This window comes from Pygoscelis adeliae, unplaced genomic scaffold, assembly GCF_000699105.1.
Source record: "Pygoscelis adeliae isolate BGI_AS28 unplaced genomic scaffold, ASM69910v1 Scaffold98, whole genome shotgun sequence".
In the NCBI taxonomy this organism is placed as follows: Eukaryota; Metazoa; Chordata; class Aves; order Sphenisciformes; family Spheniscidae; genus Pygoscelis; species Pygoscelis adeliae.
Genome location: NW_008825547.1, coordinates 5,465,782 through 5,480,718, shown reverse-complemented (window position 1 = coordinate 5,480,718; position 14,937 = coordinate 5,465,782). Strand labels below are relative to the sequence as shown.

The 14,937-nt window shown below is 36.0% G+C and overlaps 1 protein-coding gene across 1 annotated transcript in view; it reads right to left on the bottom strand.

Annotated features, from left to right (window-relative positions):
* Positions 1-1,275: 1,275 nt before the first annotated feature.
* UBXN2B (UBX domain protein 2B) overlaps positions 1,276-14,937 on the bottom strand; it is a 21,199-nt gene continuing 7,537 nt past the window's right edge. The window contains exons 2-9 of the mRNA XM_009332107.1: positions 14,012-14,112; positions 11,440-11,511; positions 9,717-9,876; positions 9,087-9,164; positions 8,231-8,340; positions 7,596-7,733; positions 5,112-5,273; positions 1,276-2,949 (exon numbers count right to left, since the gene is read on the bottom strand). Coding sequence (XP_009330382.1) covers positions 2,787-2,949; positions 5,112-5,273; positions 7,596-7,733; positions 8,231-8,340; positions 9,087-9,164; positions 9,717-9,876; positions 11,440-11,511; positions 14,012-14,112 — 984 coding nt within the window. The 3' untranslated portion in view covers positions 1,276-2,786. The remainder of the gene's footprint in view (positions 2,950-5,111; positions 5,274-7,595; positions 7,734-8,230; positions 8,341-9,086; positions 9,165-9,716; positions 9,877-11,439; positions 11,512-14,011; positions 14,113-14,937) is intronic.

Here is a 14,937-nt window from a genome sequence, read left to right as displayed (position 1 = left end):
TTCTCCCTGCACAGAATAATACAATTTAAAGATCATGGGCGCTTTAGCTCAGTGCAGGCAACTATGCAGGGAGCTAGTAATAGCACCTCTGAGTGCTTGCATGTTTGTCCTTGGTTCATTTAATAATAGACAGATTTTTCACCAAAGAGAGAGAACAACATGATATAGCTGTTAATGTATGCTAGTTGTGCAGGTGTGTCCAGTAGTCAGATTAAAGCAGAATGTTTACAAACATCTCCATGCGCTGCTGAAAAAAACTAAAACCCCAAAAACTAAGAAGCCTGACTGTGTTTACCCAGAAAAAATGATTACAAAGATGGGAGTAGTGTCCAAAAAAAAAAAAAAAAAAAGCACAAGTATTCAGGTCCAGAGATTTTCTTAAGAGAAAACATTCGGTTTTGCATTATTTGGCACTTGTGTGATAAAGAATTTCTGGGAAAGACAAGCAGAGGTGAAGCCTGAGCCTTTCACAAGCTGCCTACAAGGGACAGGATTACTGCCTGTATTTCACTGAAGCCAAGAGGAATTCCCAAGAAGCTCAGTGGCCCTGCTGTGAGGGAAAGATCATCATTCTCTACCAAGTTCCTTCTCCCTTGTTTCAGCCTCCCTTCTCCCTTGTGGCCAGCCTTAACTGCATATCCACACAGGATTGCATTTCAAAGAACTGTTTTGTGCCAAAAATGCCAAGATGTTAGCTACAAGAGTGAGAATTTCATGTTAATAAAAGGTACCACATAAAATTATGAGACAGAAGATTCTATAGTTTTAAAGTACTGAGAAGCAGTGAATTACTTAAACACGAACACTGATACATTTTCTTAGTGCTTGACAAAATAATACCAACTACTGGGACGCCCAGTTACTGTCAGCTACTACCAAACACTAAAATTTACCAGCTATTTGAAACAAAGAGATTGCGATAATATGCAGTTGTGGCTTTTGGCATAATAAGAGGAAAAAATATAATTTACTTAACCACCATCCTTCATGCATCAGTGTTTAATTAATAATGGTCTTCAGAAGTAATAAGCAATGTAACTTTACCTATATTCTGAACTGAAATATGCCCAAACCACAGATTGCCCAAGATGGATATCACAATACTGGCTTTGGCCTTGCATTTATACAGAGAAGTGTTAGTATATAAAATATAAGCATAGTAAGTGTCCACTCCTTTCCACTTAGGCTTAGATATTTGGCATGCAACACAATCGCCGCTTCATCACAACATAAATTAGGAAGAAAACAAGAAGTGTTGCCTATGGTCTTTTTAGCTTAAAACTTTAATTACTTAGCACGTGAAATGAATTATGATTAACATCATGCAAATATTCAGATTACAAAACAAAATACTTCAGATACAATTACACGTTTAGAATTTACTCAAATATCTACTTTGAGGTAAAAAAAGTAAGATTAATCAAATATACTGAGCAATTATAAGCTTAGCATAAATAAATTGATATTTTCAGAATAAAATAATCAGTGAAAACAGCATTCTTAACACGTATATCGGTACAAGAGATACAGCCCATTTACCCTCCTTCAGAGTGTGATCCACTCATCTGATATAAAGCCACAAATACTATAAAACTGCATACTACTAAAGCACAGCAGCCAGTTTGCCCACAACATAAGACTCCTACCTGCATACTGCACTGTAGGGCCAAGTTATTTGAAAAAATATATAATTTCAAAGATTAAGGGGTTCAATTATACAGCTTCCAAACAAGTATAGCGAAAGCTGCACAACCAAATCCCCACCGAATATTACAAAATGCCTTTGGCCAAAATTCCAAATATAAAGACCTGAAATTCAGGTCAAAAATACATGACCAATTAACATGTCTACTTTTGTGCATGCAAGTGACAGCATAAATGAGTTCTGTGTTTGTGCACCTCGGTGTTCTTTGTTTGGGATTATTTACGTAACCGTTCATGTGAAGAATCATGTAGCTGCACAGGGTTCAACTGCATATTCAGGTTCAAAGTGACCACAGGCCTACTCTCACAAAATCTAAATCACAGCATTACTCCAGATGACAGTGGTCTCTCCCATTTCTCTAACTTCAAGAAGAAAAAAATTCATACTTATTTTCACCACAAGTAGAACAACTAGAACACAAATGAGAACAATCTATTATAGCCTGCAATAGCTGAGGTTTGCATCTCCTGAACTGATTCACTCATATGAGCAACGATACAGGGAAGATTACATAAAAACTAGAATATAAATATTATACTGCACCATGAAACACTACAAACAGAATATACAAAAATTATATTAGGGCATTAATTATCTGTCAACCTATTAAACAGAACACCTTAATATTAATACAGCTTGGAAGGTAAACATAACCTACAGGCTAAGTTTTCAAATGGCTGTTTGTCAATGCAGCATAAAACATTTCCATAGTGCAAATCTTACCAACTGTATGAAAGATACAGTTGGTATCTGTCCCCTCAGAAAAATGCTTCTCGCCCCACCCCCCTCAAAATAACGAGGAGTCATAAAGTCGTAGCTCATTTCACATTTAGTACAGGATGTGTTTCGAAACATACTAACATAGGGAAGCTTAATTTTAACACTGAAAAAAGGTTGAACAATGTTGAGAAATTAAAATAAAAAAGTTAGATATGCTATAGCTGGAAGACATGAAAGCCAAAAATCTGATCCGCGAAAGTGGGGGAATAAAAAGACACTGATCTTTCCTTTTTTTCATCTGTTGGAAACATATTGTATGACAATACAGCACGCTCCCTATACTGTACCAACAACTGTAAGATTACTTTAATTGCTGAAGAATCACAGTGTTAAGAATATCTGCTTCTTGTAGTGTCAGGCTTTCATCTGTTAGCTCTTTATTTGGAAAGGTAGTCACAAGAACAAAATCAGTTGTTGCAAATGCTGGACGGGACTGGATAATGAAATCTCGAATATCCTTAATCCTGTGGAAAGGATATGGACATGAAAACTATGTATGATTCCATTTTGACATAAATTTCTGAACATTAAGATGATCAGAGAACACAAAACCTTCTAACAGACTAAACCATTTAATGTATCTTATTGGGTTTACATTTCCATTTGATCCAGATGACTAATGGTTGTGGCCTAGAATTTTTTGCTTCTTGCATACAAAACCTGAAAAATTAAAATTATTGTTGCTTGTCTTCTCAAATAACAGAAATAAAATTTGTAACATCGAAGTATATTACAAACTGATACTTAGCATAGAAAGTCAAGTAACTAACACCAGCTGCCAAAAATTTCACTATTAATTAGTATATTCCAAAAAGGCTAAATTATTAATGGAAGGAGGAATCTTAAAATATATGGTGACAGTCATGAGAAAGCAGAGGGGAATTATTAATAGCAAGAGGTTTCTCCTACTTTCACTTGGCATTGAATTTCTGAATAACAGTTCATAAAACAATCACATCAACAGTATAACAAGAACAATTTAGTTTTGTAAGACATGGATGAAAAATAAATAAGATTTTAGAGGTAAAACTGAAATTTGAGATTTCTCACCTAAGACAGTAAGCTGAGAATAAATCTTTGAAGATCTATTGTAACTAATAAGTAGGCAGATTTACTGTAGCCAAATAAGCAGGGACTTCAACTTTCTATCAGTCTTCAAGGCTTATGACACAAGCAATGCACTTTAGTAGCTGATCTTGATCATACGTATGGCAAGGATAACTAAAGAGATCCACATCCAAGAGAAAGTTAATGATGATTAAAATAAGCTTCTGTCAACACACCCTTGGTTACAGATGTTACTGGGAAGTTCACCATTTCTACTCTTTCATGCAGGCAAAAGAAAACACACCATGGCTACAGAGGCTCCTGATGAGCCCTACTGTTTATCTAAGTCACTTTTCCAGCAGGTGCTGTGAGGAAAGGATCTGAGCCTGTACTATCAGGTCTGCTAAAATACGGGCAATTATTGCTGTATCTTCCTCCCTATTGCCATCTCAGCTAAAATTGCCTCATTGTGGTCTGTGTGTGTTGTCAGGTGAAGAAAGCTGCCCATTGGCTCTACCCTTATTCTGACCCAGAAGGAAAAAAAGGAAACAGGTGAACTCTCCATGTAACAATATTAACATGGAATTGGGTCCATGTTAGGACCACCTCCAAGCAGGCTTCAAGCTCAGTTTCAGCTGCGTTCTAACACAATGGTGCAGATTTCAGACCAGGGCTGATTTGAACCCTGCTTGCTGTGAAGCATGGGTGGAACTACCGCCCTCTGCCCAAAGTTCTCTCAGCCATGCAATGCAAAGTAGAGCTTTGCAGAACCTTGCAGTAACACAGCCTTTTAGGCAAATAAACGGGGTTGGCCAACACCATTTGTGGCAATACCCCAACAATGTTAATAAAACCGATGGCAAGCTCTAATTGGCAAACTAACAGATCTAAAAAACCCATCAAGTTCACACGCTGCCAGTTCCTAGGAGATGACCATCCAAAACAAAACAAAGGTGGGCTCTCAATAATATGTCCAGCCTACATGCCAGAATTGCAAATGAGTACTATACATATATACACCCTTCTGCATATGGGCTGCAGTCTACGCTTATAACCCATATCATGCTTAGTCATAGTCTCAAGTATAACAAGGTAGAAAGCCGGAGTTCTTGATTATGGGCCAAAGCATCTCTCTGCCTGTAGTGTGGACTATATTCCAATTCAGACTATACTCCAAAACACCTTGCAATAAAATGCCTTCACAGGGTCATCCGAGTCAACCACATGCTCCTCCCAAGAAGGACCCAGGGTTGGGATGACTACATAGCGAGGTTGTCCAGATTTCAGTTGCCCTGAGAACAGTTATGGCTGGTACCGTGTCCTTACAAATCACAGGACATAACTGGTCATGAAAGTTTGACTTTGCAGTTATCAAATATCTTGTGTTTCCAACTACAGAATTTTGCTTTGATAGCCAGTTTATCAGTACACCTGTGTTATGAAAATGACACAGAGCTCTAACATTTCAGTGGAGCTGTATTCTTCGCCTTTTTGCTGTCTTCGTGATATTCGTTTAATGACAAAACACAAACTTATCAAAATAGTTATGGTTACCTGCATTGATGCAGAATCAATTTACCTGTGTGTTTGATTAAATCTTTGTATTAACCGGCTTCCATCTGCTAATCTAATTTGAATTTTAGTTGCTGGCATGGAATCATCAATCAGAACAGGCGCATTAAGAATGGATTTCTCCTCCTCCTCTGGGGAAGAAGGTGTGCTGACTATTTCAGGTGTAAGGCTAGAGGATTGAAAAAAATAAAGCAGATGTTATTAATGAAGTCAAACCAGAACTGAATGATGTTTCAATTGTCTTTTTCATTGAATGACTACCATGTATAGCTAGTACAAATGAGCAATGAAAATCCTCTCAAAGTTATCTGAACTAAGTATAAATACAGCTTTTTAAATAGAGACACAAATAATACTTTTGTAGTTTCTCAATGATTGCAATATTTCATATTTCTTTTTCTTATAACTGTGCATATCATTGCATTTGCATGATTTTAAATAGGTAATCAAGTACCAACAAAACCATCTTTGTTTACGCTTACAGAGCATGAAATGATACTAAGATTTATATATTGTACCTCATGGACTATATTAAAAAATAATCATGCACCATTATACTGCATTAAACTGACCCAAACTGCTTTAGTAATTGCTTTCGGGAGCACTACTTCATGATTCTGGGCATCCACCACCCTTTTAGAGCACAAATGATACTGACAGGTAATTGATATCACCACATAGTAAGCTTGGAATTTTTTACATTTAGTCTAAAAGTAATATCCATCTGATTGGAGATAACCATTTGGCTACTCCCTTCATTGCTTACATACCTGAGACTTCATAAACTACCAAAACAAACAAAAATGCCACACAACAGGTGTGCACATTTTCTTATATAGAACCTCCTCTCTTCCCCACCTATTTTCTTTAATCATCTGAGCAAGTGCTCAAGTGAAGAAGTTATTATATACAATTGTTCCCTATGTCACTCCTACCAGAACTTAACCACCTCAGTTTTACTGAGCACACTTCTTTTTTAAAGAGATGAAATATAGATCGGAAACAGCTAAGGATCATTTATTGAATTATATTACTTGCAGATGCACACCAGTAATACCTTTTTTTGGCAACCAAACAACATATTAAATGAATAAATGCAATCATGAACAGAAACCTAGAATTATTTACAATTCAACAGCTAATATCAAGTCAGCTGGAAAAGATGCTATAAAGCCTATAGCTGTTATGTGAAAAGGCTGATGACTGGCAGAGTTGAGGCCACATTACTGTTTAGTCTTACTGACTGGCTTAAGCTGAACAGAGATTATGCACTTTTGGACAAAGTAGTCCGAAATGTTCAGTCACAGGAATGAATTTTGGCACATTATGCATCAGTTCAATTGAATTATGCATGTTAGAGCTTTAACAGCATCAACCTTCTCTTGCACCGGAACAGCAAATGAAACAGAACTAGGTATAAGCTTTTCTAAATCATTAAATTTCTTTTTTTTTAACTACATTTATGAATTTTATACTGTAGTTGGAGATGACACTAGAATTGGAGGAAGTGGGTGCTCCAGTCAGAGGTTAAAAGTTGAGTGCCTCCTCTCCCACAATCCAGGCTTCGCAGCATTATTTCATCTAGGGGAGCACGTACAATTTCTCTGGTTTGTTGACTTTAAAAAAACAGCTCCTACTATAGATTCTTTGCAGCATCATTTGAAGTTTTAACCAAATCCTAGTAGAAGTTGAGAGATTTTGATACAACTTATTGCTCATTTATTTTGGATCAAATTAAAAAAACAGTTTATCAAATTATTTCTCTTTCTTAAAGCTAACAGTCTTGCCTTGTATAATAATGAGTGACTCTTTACAAGGTTATATTTCAAGATAGTATTTCTGCTGCTTCATTTCAGAAAAAATAGCTGAGTTGCTCCCATACAAAAATACTTTCCATCTGCATTAAGTCAAGCATCAGCCATATTGTTGCAAAAGCATCTCCTATTCCCTTTGTGATGATTCTAGCAGTAAAAGACAACATGTACTGCAGCTAAGCCAGAGCAGAGTATGTCCTTACTGGCCAGTATCACATTATGACTAAGTTCTGCCTGTTCCTCACTAAATAGGGAACAGTTACTTGGGTCTGCTCCCTCTATCCAGACAGATTTTTCTCATGAAGTTTGTACAGTGCTAAACACCTTTCAGCTTCCTTTGCTCCCATTTTAAACACAACTGAAGTTAAAAAAAATTATAGGCAAAATTACATGCAAGAACAGGCAGAGAAATCGCATAGTCACAACAAAGCACAAAGTATCTAGCAAATCTATGAGCAGTTCCAGGACATAAAAAAAAGTTAAGTCTCAGTCCTAAGATTATATATAAACTTCCATGATTCCTGGTGACTCTGTGAAATCAGGGCTGAGACTTGTGACACAGAATAATTTCATATTGCTTTTGTCACCTGATTAGCTTCTCTAACAGTCTCCTAACTGATTAAATCCACTTTGGAAATAGCATATGAACACACAACAGAAAACCTAGTGTTTTTTACCTTCCAAGTTTTTGCCCTTCTCCACTGAAAGCTTTGAATCGCAGTCTAGGCTTCACATATTCCTGTTCTTGGTGGTCTTCCATATCCAAATTAACCTGGCCACCGTGAACAAGTCGCTGCAGTTCCACAGGAATTTCCCTTAATTACAAAAATAAAAGTTTCCCGATTACTTTCTGAACTGCAATACAAAATTACACAAAAACCTTACATAGTACAGTATGAGTAGACACTATTGTATGTTTACTTTAAAAGTCATAGATGCCCAATTGTTTTATGAATTGATTTCATCCCAAAATAATAGATAAAATGAAAAACTAAAAGGAATAAAAAAAATCAGTGATCTGACAGTCAAAACGTAGAACGTACTGACAGCCAAAACCTAGAATGCACTAACAAAAATGTGAAACTAACAGCTGTCTGTAGCAAGTAGCATTCAGAGTTGAACCACCAGAAGGAACCAAAGTGTTCCAAATTTTTACATGCCCCATGCATCTGATGACAAATACAGAACACATTTTATGGGTGCAGGCAGAGAAGAAGCCTGAAGCTTTTAATAATTACAAACACGTGGAGAAAGCGTTTTTCTTCACTTTGCTTGAAAGACATACCTTAAAAAAGTTGCCATCATAACTTACCCTCTTTTAACAGACTCAAGAAACTGAGCATTTGTTGGGTCTGAATAGGATCTCAACTCGCCATCATCTAAACTGAAGCCGTTCCTCCATAGTTTCAGCAAAATTTGAACCTATGCAGCAAAAATGGTGAAATAAAAAAAAAAGTGAAGATAGACAAATGAGGTATTTCAATTTCATACAAATTAATTATAGATTTTTTGATTTCTACTTAATGGATTTTGTAGCAGACCACAAACAAGATCAAATGACAAAAGAATAACAGAGCACTGCACTGTAACTATCATTCTTAGACTCCTTTAGAAAAGCAAATAATAGTTATAGACTACTATCTACTTCAAGACCACTTTTACACTCGGGGAAAAAGAATCTCTCAATTTGCTATCCATGACATAACAGATGATATACAGTGACTGTGTAGTGAGAGAAGTGTTAGAAGGCCTCTAACCTGCTGCTTCACCATTCCTGGAATACATCCATGCCCTCCAGTTTGAGATTGGCTACTTTGCAAGCCACAAGAAGAAACAATTCCTAACTTAAGAGGATTAAAATGTTAGCACAGCTAAGAGAATGTAGAACAACAGCTGGAGGAAAGTAACTGAAAGGAATGTTTGCTACGAATTTCAAAGTAATTGATGTCAGAAAATTCGACAATGGAGGCTTTAGGGGTATCCCATGAACATCTGTCCTCTGTGGACACTTTCACTTTAACAATTTCTACTTAACACATGTCTAATGTTTAGATATTAGTTTTTCCTCATAGACATAGTTACAGTAATACTGGCATTTCAAGCTGTGAACATGATTAAGCAGACATCTGTTGGAGATTCTGTTCCCTGCTATTCAGAATTTTACTTACATCTTGATTTTCTCCATATATGTATTCAGAGTGCTTTTGTGATGAGTCACCCAACCTATATCCACCACCAGAAAATGACTGGAAAAAAATTACATAGAAAAGCTTACTGAAATAAATATCTGAAACAGTTTATTAAGATTCTTACTTAGGTGCAAATAAAAGCATTAGCAAGCTTGTTTCTGTGATAAAAAGCCAATACACTGTTCTAACTTGTACATTTTCTAAATGGAAAATTATACCTAGTAACCATGATCAGACTAAGCAGGTTTTAGGTGATGCATTTCAGTTTCTAATCTGTACGCTTTTTCAAACATTAGTAATTCAACAGATAAGGGATTTTGATTGGGATGCAACTGCAGTTTTTGTAGGGTTTTTTTTAATCAATTTTAATTAAAAATAAAGCAAATAATTCCAGTTCAGGTTGATTTCTAATGATTTCCCCTGAAATTGTGTGGTTCCTCCCCACTTTATTTTCTAGAGCACGCTATTTGAGCACAGATAACACACAACTGTGTTCATGAAATCCTCTGCTGTCTGCAAACCACAAAAAAGCCTATTTGTTTTCATGTGGTTAGGTAAGTTTCAGAAAGACTAATGTAAATGGAGATCAAAATATCTTTTAACTTTTACCTTAGCTTTACTGAAATCACCAGATGCTCTTGAGGCTTCATCTAACGGGACAGCCCCATGTTCTTTTGCCTCCTTGAAGAGTTCAGCAACAATTTTACTTGGATTATTAGAAGCCCCAGAAATCTGTAATCCTCTATATTCTGAGTCACCTGAATAAAATCTTTAGAATAGTAATGTTCATAAGCAACAACACTTTAAATGACAAGTATAATTTTCCTCCTCCCATCAAGAGAAAAAAATTAACTAACAAAGAGCCAAATTTGGTACAAAACCTTTTCATTCTGATCACAGAAACGTTCCACTTGGTTCTGACCTTCCCAGCAATCCAAGCAGCACTACTCCAAAGAAAGACATTTCACTAACAAAACCACCAAGGTGCCTTCTGGATCAGATCCCAAAGGCCAAGGCCATACGTTTAAGTGAATGCAGTCCTGATGCAGCCATGGCTTTATACACCTCATCTTATGTGGATGTTGCCTGCTCCCAGAAAGACCAATTTCCTCAGGGGTGTCCTGTGCACAGGACTGTGCCTGGGCTGGTTAGAATACAGATTCACAACTAACACGGCCGTGGCAGAACAAGCGTAAAACTGTCGTTGGGAAACATGAACAGTGCCATCATTTGATTTTTTAATTTAAAGATCTAGTGTACTTCCATTCCTGCAAATATCAGAAATGGAAAGTTTTTAATAAATTTAATTAACCTTTCAAGGCATTTTAAAATCTGCAGAAACTGCTGTGAAAGCTAATTTCTGTTCTTTTTCTTCAATACAGCCCCATTTCTAGCTCTTGAAGATAAAAGGTTAAACTACAAATAATTCTGTTCAAAACTGTATCTGATTATGAAGATCAAGATATTCCTTGAGGATTATCTTGAGGAAGGTGCTATACATCTCTAAATACCAATGGAATAGATTCTGTAAAAAAAAAAAAAATCTGTATATAAATACAAAACCTGGCAAACCTGAGAGTGTTTTGTCTTTGATTACAGAAAGTGTTAATAACTAATAAAGTAAGCGCTTTCTACTTTCCTTAACTTTTTCACTTAACCACTTGGGACAAGGCAAAACAATTAATTCATATGAAACTGCCTCTCAGGTCAATGACTTCAAAATGCTGTTGATTCCACCATATTTTACAATTACCCAAAACCAGCAGTGGGTATGAAGGTGCTATACAATAATACTGCTTTTATGACGCCACACAACTGGCAATCCCTTAGTATCATCTCTCCTTTATATATAAATCTGTATTTATTATCCCAATTGCTATTTATATGGAAAATCTTTAATTATTAGATTTAAAAGAATGATAGTGGTAAGGAGATGAAACAAGAATTCTCACTGGAATTTGTATTCAAGAAAGAATGGAAGTACTCAAATATTTGAGCAATGGATACACAGAACAATTCAGGATATTTGAGAAAAGGCAAAAAAGCTTTTGAGTTCAAGTGTAAGTTACAACCTTTACATCCATACAGACATGTGTTAAGGCATCTACAGGTCCTGAATTACTACAGGCTGATTCTGCTAAATATAGTTTTACTACAGCAGCGCACAGCTAACACTCTAATAAGTCACATAACATCTCTGTAGTTACTAGCTCTTTGCAGGATAGACTTAGCTCATGCATTTTGAAAAACAGAGGGGAGCAAAGTGTGAATGTCACAAAAACCCCCAATTACTTTCACAATTGTTAAATGAATTTTTTTGTTTTAAAAATACCTTTGGTTTTCTTTGTCATCGCTCATGCTTCTCTCTGGTTTTCTCAACCTTCTAAGAGAATCAATTTTAAGACTGCCAAGAGAATAAAAGAAAAAGTTTGAAGATGAACTGGTACATACACTTCACTATGAACTTCATATCTAACTTCCGAAACTACTTATTTTTCAAAAACTAATGATATCAAGTTGTTGGGGTTTTTATTGTTCTCACCACACTTTTTTTTTGCCAAAGTACAGAGCCATGAATGCTTCTCAGTGAATAAGCAGGAAAGGGCACGTGTACAGCAGAGTCATTTTGCAATAACAGTTGGACTAGATGATCGTTGTAGGTCCCTTCCAACTGAACTATTCTATTCTAGCGTGGGTTATGCAGAATTCTGCTTTACGCCACTGGTGGTCCCACAGATAACACAGGTAATATGCAAGCTCAACAGCTGTTTCAGAATCAAGCTTACCAGAATTAATTATACTTCATATTCTTTCCACATTTTAGCTATTTTTGTCAAGAGGTAAGTTGCCTAGTGAAGTCAACACTGGCTTTCTTTGATGTCCTGGAGTCCCTGTCTATGAGGATCCCAGAAACTAAAAAGTAGTAGTTCTTACTTCTATTTTACACAATTTGAAAAAGACGTTAAATGGCAACATTGCAAAGACTTTCAAAAGACGACTAAAATGCAGAAATCAGATTCTGTTTTATGATAGGGACAGATCGATAAGCTACCACGGGACAAGCTAGGGTTGTTAGCTTGCAAAATGCCAGGAAAAGCTGTACAGATATATGCTCTTATCCTGTAGTACTTGATAATAAAATTCATTAATGTAAGATGTATATGAGGTAGCCAACTCCCATGGGATAAGAACATACCTACAATCTGCTACATGAGTAATTGCAGATCACTAGTTCAGATTTATGCAATTTGTCTGATTACCTTTGAAATCAAAGCGTATCAGAGCAGGCCATCGCTTTTTTAAGTATCAGTGTTGATAAAACAATGTAATTCTATATCCCAGTGAAGGATCTGCTTCTTATTACTTTCTCAGAAAAAAACCCGTGTTGTTAGGGACTTAGGTCATGGGCACTTGAAAGACTTTAATCTCTTCTATTTTCTTCCTTTGTCGCATTGTAGGTTTTGTGGGGCTTGTATTTTTGTGCCAATAGTCTTAAGTTTCTTAAAGGAGCTTACACAACATGACAGCATATATAATATGGCGTTTGTTCCAGCAGGGCCCAGAGACGTTCTTCTATACCTGCAATTGTGGAAGGCAAGCCGAGCAGATGACTTCAAGAGCAGCACTATGTTTCCTTGTAATTAATACACTGCTCATCTGAGAGCAAACTGAGATCTACTAAAAAAAAAAATCTCATTTTGGATATCATGCAAATCGCACCCATCTTGTCTTTCTCAGACAGAGTCCAGTATGAGTGCCAACAAAGAGCAAGTGTAGCAAGTGTTTGCCTACAGCTATCACACTGAAGTATTCAAGATACCGTATTGCAGCCTTTCCTTCAGCTGGAGTGGGAAGTTGTAACTTCATGATATGCATTGGTAAATGGAGCCGTTTGCTTTATTTGTTTATAAACTGTGTTCTAAGTAGCTGATTAGTCAACTTAGGTGGTTTTACCAAAACAAACAAAAAAACTCACCAAAACCCCTATTATTTTCCAAGTATCACATATTGTGCTAAAATCCCTCTTCCTGAAGATCTCCATTTGCAGATGCACTTGAAGCATGGCTCTGGTGACTAAGAACTTTTCTGCTGCTTAACCTCCTTTAAAACAGAGATCCATATTGGCAGCAGCGATTGAAAGACAAGCCAAATGCAAGACTTATTATGGCATCACTGACAGTAATGATTTAAAGACTTCTTTAAAACAATTTAAATAAAAATTAATTAAAAACTGGCAAGATTTCTTTATAAAAAATTTAAAACTACACTGTATCTTCAAATGCTATGTGAACTGCAAACAGTGCAGGCCAGCAAAACTTGGATTTATACATAAATGTATGTCTTTCCTTCCACCTGCCAAAACCAGACAAATTCATTAAAAAGCCATTCTTATTTCTCTCACCCCATACGAGCCTACTAATGAACCTACTAAAAATTTTTCAAACGAGTTATTTGTCTTTTCAGGTTAGTTACTTAAACAGTACTGACCTAAGTACAACACTCAAAGCAGCTCACTTGCCAAGTTTCACACAAACTACTGATTTGCTGAATTTTGAAGCAAAGAACTGCAGTATTTTTCTAATACAGCAAATTTCCAAATTCTGTCTGTGTAAAAAAAAAGCAACACTGCGTTTCACTTACAGCATCTTAATCTTAACTTAGCTGAAGTGGGTTTAAAGTGTTTTGGAATACCATATAGCACAAAGGCTCCTAAATAAATAAAATTTTAAAAGCACTCTGACAAGACAGAGAGTCTTCGCATTATTACAGGGATTCACAATACGGATTATGAACTGCTGTAGATGGCTTTTTATACAAGGAGGAGATCAAGTAAGTATGACAAAGTTTTGTGAGCTAATACAGTACCTATTCAACACATTTCTGAAGTACAAAGCATGTCTTACCTCTGTGATATTTTTGTGTTACTCGTCTTTGTAGTTGCTGGTTTGTCAGGACACAATGACTGCCTTTTAGCTTCATCTTCGTATAACTCTGCCAAGGCCAACTGTAGGAAACAGAACTCTTTTTAGAAGTCTTGTAACTCTAGAACTACATATGGAACAGAAATAAGACAAAAACTAACGCAAAATGTGCACATCACCAGAAAATTAGAAACATCAACATGAGAAACCCAAACTACTGCTCCAAATTCAACTTCCTCCCTGCTTTATGAAAAAAACACACAAAGCTTAATGCCATTGTGACTTGGAACTTGTACTCTGCTTTCATTTGGTTCACACTGCATCACTAGCTACATTCAGCCTGCATTAGATTCAGAGTATATATAACTATGTATATATATACTTATACTATGTATAAGTATATATATACATAAGTATATATATAAGTATGTATATATAATACATATATTATATACATAATATACATAAGTATATATATAAGTATGTATATATACTTATACTATGTATATAAGAGTATATACACACCTATATATTAAGCATCATGTCATTAATGTTAATAAATTGAAATAGAGTTGCTAGGTATCCCTCTGATAAGATTGGGAAGCCAATAATAAATTTTACAAACATTTTACATAGAAATGGAAAAAACGTAACTCGAATAAGCTTGTACTAGAATTAAGATCCAATTCAGCCTTGCTGGCTTGAATTCAAGACATCACTGCAAATACTTTAAAAAAGAAAAAAAAGTTTTTCACTGTCCTGGTTTCGGCAGGAATAGAGTTACTTTCCTTCCTAGTAGCTGGTACAGTGCTGTGTTTTGGATTTAGGATGGGAACAAAATTGATAAGGCACCGATGCTTTAGTTGTTGTTAGGTAGTGCTTACACTGGCCAAGGACTTTCTAGTTTT